Source organism: Choloepus didactylus, chromosome 13, assembly GCF_015220235.1.
Source record: "Choloepus didactylus isolate mChoDid1 chromosome 13, mChoDid1.pri, whole genome shotgun sequence".
Lineage (NCBI taxonomy): Eukaryota > Metazoa > Chordata > Mammalia > Pilosa > Megalonychidae > Choloepus > Choloepus didactylus.
The window spans coordinates 7,894,459-7,903,187 of record NC_051319.1 but is presented as its reverse complement, the minus strand read 5'-3'; the positions used below and the strand labels follow the sequence as shown (position 1 = coordinate 7,903,187).

The 8,729-nt window shown below is 35.2% G+C and overlaps 1 protein-coding gene and 1 pseudogene across 1 annotated transcript; both read right to left on the bottom strand.

Moving 5' to 3' along the window:
* Positions 1–263: 263 nt before the first annotated feature.
* On the bottom strand, positions 264–1,007 carry LOC119508088 (60S ribosomal protein L7-like). The gene has a single exon (XM_037801534.1). The coding sequence runs from the start codon at positions 1,005–1,007 to the stop codon at positions 264–266; it is 744 nt and encodes a 247-aa protein (XP_037657462.1).
* Positions 1,008–2,427: 1,420 nt separating this feature from the next.
* On the bottom strand, positions 2,428–3,383 carry LOC119508412 (annotated as a pseudogene).
* Positions 3,384–8,729: the final 5,346 nt, after the last annotated feature.

Sequence of the window (8,729 nt, the reverse complement as noted above, 5' to 3'; positions counted from 1 at the left end):
AAATGTAATCTTGTATTTTTCTCAGTATGAGTTTTTAAAGAATAAAAATTAAAAAATCTAAAATGCATATTTTGGGAGGTAGGAATCTGACTTTTTCCCTATAAATAGTTACTTTTAAAAATTACATATTATTCCTCACTGATTTGAAATGCCACCCTCATTATATAACAAATTTCCATATATGCATAGACTTTTTCTTTTAATTTGAAAGTAATCACTGTTTATTAACTGACCAGATTATAAAAGTAATCATAGTAGACACCTTAGTTCGTCCTCCTAATAAGCCTATTGATCTGGTCTTCCCTGTTGCCAGCATCTCCCCCTTCTACAAAATGGGTGGTCTTTTTCTTCATTCCCCCTCTGGGAGAAGATAATTTGAAGGGCCACAGGGACTTGTTTGCTTCTTTGAAGTGTTTCCCAACAGTATAGATCTTATGAATCAGGTCCTCCATGCAGATGATGCCATATTTACCAAGACATCGTGCAATCAAAGAGTTACCTGTCAAGGCATTCTGCTTCTTATTGATTTTGCCATAACCATGCTTATAGATCAGTTCATTCACTGACTTCAGGTTCGGGTACCCCCATGCAATATATGGTTCCACAATACTCAGCCTGTTAATTGAGGCCTTGTTGAGCTTAACAAAGATGCCATTGAAGATTTGGCGAAGGCAAAGAAGCTGCAACACTTTTCGGACCTTTGGGCTCATGCCATTGATACCTGTGATCCTGATGACAAATGCCAATTTGGGTTCTGCAGGTACATAGAAGTTGCCAGCTTTTCTTGCCATTCTAGCCATTCGAATCTCATTTCTGTACATTTGCCTATATTCCTTGTGATAGTGCTTGGCTTTTTCATAGATAAGCTCCCTCCTTGCCTTTCGAAGCATCTTTTGGGCAAACTTCTTTCTCAAGGGTTTGATCTTCAGTTTGGCAAAATTCCTTTGCTTTTTCTTAAGGGTTTCCAGCACAGCCAGAACCTTCTTCTTCTCTTCGACACCCTCCATGGTTCCAGCCAGAAAAGAGGAAGTTCTAGACTTGTTTTTTTTTTTTTTTTTTAACTTTATGATATATTTTATTAGCATGAAAATAAAACATATACAATTTTCTCAGTGCACAGAGAGAACTTATATACTCAGAAGTCAAGAAATTTAAAGTTAAGATTCCAGAGTTCATGTTATGCCCCTTAATAAGTAGCACTCTTACAGTCTTAGTTTTAATGACCAATGATTGTCTAACACAGGCCCTCCTATGTCCAATGTAGAACTTGTTTGGGATTTCTTCAAAAACTTGCAAATTTAGAGAGTAAAAATATCTGACCACAACCAACTTTTGTACCTGACTGCTTTGAATTCTCTGTGTTTAATCTCACAGGAACCACATCATAAAACTGGGTTAAAAGCAAGAAGAAACAAGTCAGAACAGAGCCTTCGTGTGTAGCTGACTCAGTTTTCAACACCAAGCTTGGACATTCTTGATACATCAGTTTACTAATAAAAATGAAAATAAAATTAATAAATAAAACAAAATTGGTTGGGTAATTACCTAATTAGTTTGAGGAATCTTTAAAATAATGACATACTTTTAATTATCATAATTCATCATTATGCTGTTTTTTTTTTTTTTCTCTCTTTAACATAGGCCATAGGTTTGTTGGTATATTTTGATTGTAAGTAGACTAATTTATATAGAGGTAACTCAAGAGTCTGTAACACAGTTTTAACCCATAAAAAACAAACAAACAAACAAACAAAAAACCCAGGTACACAAAGATATTCCAAAAGTCTATTCTTCAAAGCACACACACATAATTCATAAGAAAGGACATCAATAATAACATTTTTACTCTTATTTTAAACAGAACTTTTACAAGTACCTGTAATTCAGTTTAGAATCTTAACAAAGAACAAAAAAATTTCCCAGGCTTCACAGAAGAAAGTTCATATTAATTTATACCAAAGCCCCTCCCCCCTTGTATGTGCTATACCTTTTATTTTAGACAGAATTAAAACATACAAAATATAAAAAACAGATACAAAGTCAGAAAAATAGCAAGCTGAGGTCACTTAGTGAAGTGGTTAATATGCCTCAATAGCTCCTAGAGAATCAATATATATGGGTTCACTATAATAGGTGAAATTCATAATGATGTCCACTAATTATTGAAAACATTAAAAATTATTAACTGCTTTAGAAAGCAGAGAAATATATGTTTTAGAAAAGTTTCTATTTAAATGATTAAAATGAAATAAGTTTTACTGCTGAAAAAGATAAACTTTGTTTATCTGGATAACCCACTGTGTGGATTTCATGCATTTGCCAATAATGCAGGATAATAAAATGAGGCATATCATAATAACTCAAAAGCATGGAACTAATCAATTCACATATAAAATAATATGGCTCATCACAATGAATGTAGTGAGTTTAAAAATCATTGCCAATTTCTTTATTGTCTAGATTATATTCTTCCAAATTTCCTTTTTCCTTTGTACTTGAATATGCTATAAAACTGTGGACTTTTCCTTTTAGAACATCCAGTTCATTTTGCATTTTTAATATGCTATTATCATACTGAATTCCTTCAAGGGTTTTCTGCATCTCCATTATTTCAGACACTGCTTTCAGCATATCATCTTCCATATTAAACATCTGCATAGCCAAGTCTTCCATTTTCTTTTCTGTCCCTATCAGGTCCTGAGAGACTCTGAGAACAGAGCGAATAGCACTTTCATTTGTTGGTAAATGTGTCTCGCATTCTTCAACTTTGGGTTCATAGTGAGAAAGTTTATTCGTCAGATCTTCATCCCTGGCAAAGAGAGCATGTTGTTCATCTTCTAACTTTTCAACTGCTTTTGTATCTGAGCCAAGTTGTTCCTCTATTCGGAGAAGATCCTCTTCTTCTTGTCTTTTTATTGTTCTAATATTTTTTAGTGTGCTATCTTCCAAATCTTTTAGCCTTTCACTGAGCAGTTTTATTCCTTGTTCAGCTGAGTTAACTTGGACAGTAACTTGAGAATGTGTATGTTTTGCTTTTGATTTTAAAATGTCTGTATTAACATTCATTTCTTCTAGACTCCTCTTTCAGAAATCTGTAGCATTCTGGAATTTCTCATTAAGGCTCTGCATCTTTTGAGTGAGCACTTCTTCACTATTCTGAATGCCATGCATGATGCTTTGGAGGCTGGACACTTCCTGTTCAAACTGGGTCACCAAAGACATGGATGATGCAGCTTCCTGCAGGATACTTTCAGTAGACTCAATCTTTTCGGAAATTAAGCTGTTTTACTTCTAAGTCCTTGGAACTCATCAGTTTCTGTTTTCAGTAACTGGTATTGGCTTTCCACCTTTGCAAACTTTTCCGACTGCTGAAATACAAACATAAGGTGTACTTTAGATGGCGTTCTAAAATTAGAGTGTATTCTTCACCAAGTAAATAGTAAAAGGTAGAAGCATAAAAAGCTATCCCGATCTTAAAAATAATAAATGGGCATTGTATAGGACTCAGAAATGAGCAAGCACAAATAGATGCTGCTGTATCTATACCATTTTGGTTGATCTACTTTGACTCAATTCTTCAGGTTCAGAGAAAGCAGCAGTTGGAACTCTTCATATATTTATTGAATCATCAAAAAGCAGTGGAGCAGAACCATGTAAAGCACCTGCTTAAAGTCCCTAGACCAGTGTGGTTCAAAAACTTCGCTGCATATTGGAATCACCTGGTAGCTTTAAAAATTTTTGATGCCTGGGTCCACTCACAGAGGTACTAACTTAATTGGTCTGGGATTTGACTTGCATATTGGAAATTTTTAAAGATCCAAAAGACAAACATTTAAAGATTCCAAAGCTCAACGGAGAGGTGAAAGATTTTTGAGTGAGTACAGCTATTGAAGCTTTGTGCATCTTGCAAAGGTGGTGATTCTGTTCTTTTCTAAATCGTTCCATGATTAGATCCCAGGAACAATCTATAATATAATTTAAAAAATAACAATTAAAACAGAAAAAATGTTAATACTAGTTAAAATGGGAGTATTAATAGTAGTTAATTTTTGCACTTAAGAACATTTCCATAGATTACATGATTTAATTATTACAATCTACTTCAAGTATATTCCCAAGAGTTGAATCCTTTTAAAATAAAGACGGGAAAATGCTCCCTGATTATCTCAACCTCTCAATTCCCCATGTAGGATAATACAAAACAAAACAACAACAAAAAAATGGATGAGTTGAATTGGGGAAAACTGCAGGATACATCTAGGTCTGCATGGTCTCCGGAGTCAGGTATTCTTGGTGCCACATGAGAGCTGAGGGACCAGTGACCCAGAAGGGGGTTTGTTTCCCCTAGAAACCTCAAATGATGAGAATTCCTGAGGGCATTCAATTGTACAGAACCCTGTGAGTCTCCAAAACGGAGGAGCATAAAGATTGTTTCATGGGTATCTGGGAGAATATGTCTGAATCTGGTGGATCTATGATGAACCACACTGGTTGCTGATTGTTCTTTCTGTAGTCTTGCATGCTAAAAATCACTGGAAAGCCTTTTAAACTCTGATACAAGCATTCTCTCCACCTGAACAGGAACAGACAAAACAAATGCCATGAGAAAGAATCAATACCCCTTTTTAGTAGCTGTGCTGGTTGGTTTCAGAGGCCAGAAGTCCAAATGAAGACATTGGCTAGAAGACTTCTTTCCAGGGTCTGTAGCATTCTGGCTGGCTGGCAGGCAACCCTTGGGTCCTTGGCTTTTCTGTCACATGGCAATGTTCTCTCCATAATTCTTTTCTGATTAGCTGTTTCATTCTTGGCTTTTAACAGGTTCTTTTCAGAATCCAGGCTTATCTTTGCGCCCCGGGCTGTATGGTCCGGTGGCGGGGTGACACCACTGTCCCTGCCCCTCGGTGGTCCCGGGCTGTCTGCAGGCGCCCAGGTGGGGTACCTGTGAAGCTGGGATCGCCCTTCGGAAGCCAGTGCTAGCTTTTCCCCTCTCCGCAGAGGATGTTCTTGCTGACAAGAGCTCAATGCAAAGCTCTAGACTTGTTTTTTAATTCCCTGCTCTGCTTACTTGATTTGTTTCTTCCAATGTTTCCCTAGTGTTATAGAATAATCAAAAGAAACCCAGCATGTTGCTTCATTTTACTTGGTGAACCCCTGTTTCTCAAATTTTCAAAGATTTTATGGTAATTTTTTTCAAGCCTGTACCTTCTGTTATAAGTAAAGACAGTTGTTTCTCCAATATCTCTAGAGAACATTTATTCAATAAACTTGTATTTATTTGGTCTCTGGGTTTCCACATTACCTTTTATAATTTTTAATCCTGTTCTATAAATCCAGGACCATTTTACAATTTTAAGGAGAGCAATTAAACTGCTATTCCATTTAGAACAATTTCAGTAACGCTACCTGGTACTGTAACTATTCATTGTTATCTGAACACTAAATGTTAATCTTGGAAAAGTTATTCAGTCTTTCTAAACTTGGTGTCTTCTCTGTTAAAATCATTCATATAATTTATTAGACCACTGTTTGTGATGGTTGATTTCATGTGTCAACTTGGCTAGGTTATGGTGCCCAGTTGTTTGGTCAAGCAAGCACTGGCCTAATTCTTACCATGAGAGTGTTTCATGGATTTAAATTATTAGTCAGCTAATTGAGTCTATGATGGATTATGTCTACAATCAACAAAGGAGATTGCCCTCAGCAATGAGAGGAATCTCCTCATCTAATCATTTGGAGGTCTTAAAGGAAGAACTGATGATTTCATTAGTCAGAAAGAATTTCTATCTCTATTTTAGCCAGCCAGTATCTCCTAGGGAATTCATTGTCACCTTCATCAGAGTTCCCTACTTGTGTCTTCTGAAGATTTCAATGTCACCATCAATTTCCCAATGTGTGGCCTGCTCTTGGCAATCCTCACAGTTGCATAAGCCAATTCCTAAAATAAATTCTTAATATATATATATATATCTTCTGTCAGTTCTGTTTCTCTGAAGAACCCTGACTAATACATTGTGCTCAATAGATAGCTATTATTATTATTGCTGAATTTTATAAATTATTTTGAATTCCATAATATACTTTTTAGTTATTTCAAGAGTTTAAATGGCTTTTGGTCAAAAACAATTAGTTGGATATATATATATATATATAAATGTTTATGTCTGTATATATAATGTTATATTTATTTTTCCAATTAAATAATAATCAAGTGGATTCCAACTTTAAAATATGATTTCATGAAATATTAGAAATTAGTAAGAACTGAATTATCTTCTTTTAGTAACAATTCATAAAGGGAAGATTTTAAGTATTTAGCAAAATGCTTGCAATAGATTACTATAATATTCTTAGCAAACGGCTTGTTCATTTACAATTAATTTGCACTAGGTTCATATTGGATGATGATTATCAATGTTATCTTGCAAAATCTATCTATCCATCTATCTATCATCTATGTCCTGCCCTATCTAATACTCATTCAGCAAACATTTCTAAATAGAAGTGCAGGATAGTGTTTTTCTATTTTCTAGGTGAAAAACTTGATGCTCAGATGTTTACTAATTGATTCAATGTTGTACTGCTGTTCTCTAACATTGGTTTATTCTTTTTTCATAAAATAAGGTGTGTGCATATTAAGCTAATTAACTGACTACATTTTTAGGAATTGTTTAGAATAGCAATTCCTACTTTGCCATACAAATCAGTCAATGTGCAAACAAATAACACCTACGAAGGGGCATTTGAGGGACTTACGATTTGTCTGTGGAGAGAAAACTATTGTATATGAGTTAGGAACAAGTTCGTGCTTTATTCTGTGACACTGATCATAAGTTCAGCAGCAGAGAGGTAAGAATAAAGATGCTCCTTCAAAAACAGGTAGGCCTTAGGCAGGCAGGAGACAGGCTGAGCACAAGTGTGGGGATGGAAGCAGGAATGGACATTGGGTATGTCAAGGAGGCTGGGCTGACGAAAGGGAAAAAATGTCAACTAGGTTGAGTCAAAGAGTTTAGACTTGATTTTTGGGTGGACAACAGAATGATTATTTTTTTTTCCTATTTCACTGGCAAGACCCTAGTTCAGAACCTTATTATTTTAATGCTGGCCTATTGCAAAGTCCTCTTATTGAGCTCATTGCTTCCAGCCTTTCCCATTCTTAATCTATCCCCACCCCCCAATTAGTATTGCTAATACCATGTCTCTTACTTCCCTCTTCAAGATCCTCTAACAGGTTCTTAGAATTTCTAAGCTCAGTTATAATATCATGGCATTCAAGGGCCTCTATCTTAGAATTTCTAAGCTCAGTTATAATATCATGGCATTCAAGGGCCTCTATCAGCTGGCCTTGTGATCTCTATTTATTCAGAGATCTCTCTGTTTCCTAACTTGGACCTTAACTCCATTCAGGGCAAACTATCCATGCAACCAACATTTACTGAGCACTTACTATGTGCAACACTGCCAGTGATAAAGATGATTTAGACATGTTTAATTCCCTTAGGAGCTCACAATATAGTTTAATCTACTCATTTTATAAAGAAATTGTGGCACAGAGAAAATGTGACTTGGCCACAATCATGTGATGGATGAGCACAAATAAGACAAAAAATAAGGCCCCCCAGGTAGCCTGGACTCAAGGCATTTTAATCTGTTGATGCTTATAGAGGAAATCAGTTGTGACTGTCAGGCTGAAGGAGGGATATCTGCATGAGATGGAAATCTAGACTCAGAAAGAAGTCAAGTTTTCCTGTTGGCTGTGCACAGACAATTTCATATCCTATTTCAGGGGATTTGTGGATCCTTCCCAAATTCTTATGCTGGAGAAAGATTAAAGCCTATCTAGGGCATTTGTAAAGGATTTTCATGTGAAACGGCCCTGAAGGCAGGAGCCAAAGCACAAGATCCATGTCTGAACCAGAGTCAATTAAAAAAGTAAAATATTGGTGTAAAATGCACCCCTTTTTTACATCGATATTTTAATTCATTTGTAACCATTGAATAACCATTTAAAATAAAAGCATTTTAAAGATCAGTAAATGACTATGCTTTATGCATATCTGTGCAGCAAATACATTCAGCTATTTTATGACAATGTTCCTTTTATACATAGGACATTATGCTAGTTTCTGTGAATCAGTTAACCATGGTTTTGGAAAACTTGGTCATACTCAAATAAGGGAATTGTCTCCAATATATTACTATGTTCTACTTAGTATCTATTTACCCAAGTTTCAAAAAAATTAAATAAACTTTAAATATTAGCTTTGCAAATCCAGGTCTATAAAATGACAATTTTCCTTATAAAACTTAGAGAAGGTTAGTAGGAAAATGACTATGAAGTCTTATACTCTCCTTAGAAGAAAGTAGCTATTAAATACAGGGCCCTAACTTGATTAAAGGAAGACTAGACCATTCTGGATCTTTGACATTTATCTCCACAGTTGAATTTGTATTAAGCTAATAAGTTTCAAAGGGACTTAGTTTAAATAATAATAGGAATCTTATCTAAATATATCATATTTAAATAAACTTTGCACAGCAGATACTATAGGTGAGCAAATGAACTTGAATCCTATTCTCAGAAAGAGGTTTTTAAAAACAAAGAGAATATTTCGATTTGTTTATGTACATTTATTGCAAAGAAAAACCAGGCAGTCATCAATAGTGCAACTGGGGAAAAGTTGGAGTTAAGCTTTACTTTAAATGAATCCGTGTTCTGTTTTGGATCACTT

Bases quoted from the DNA above. Each gene is read 5' to 3' on its own strand.
- LOC119508088 (XM_037801534.1), bottom strand. From the start codon at position 1,007: ATGGAGGGTGTCGAAGAGAAGAAGAAGGTTCTGGCTGTGCTGGAAACC.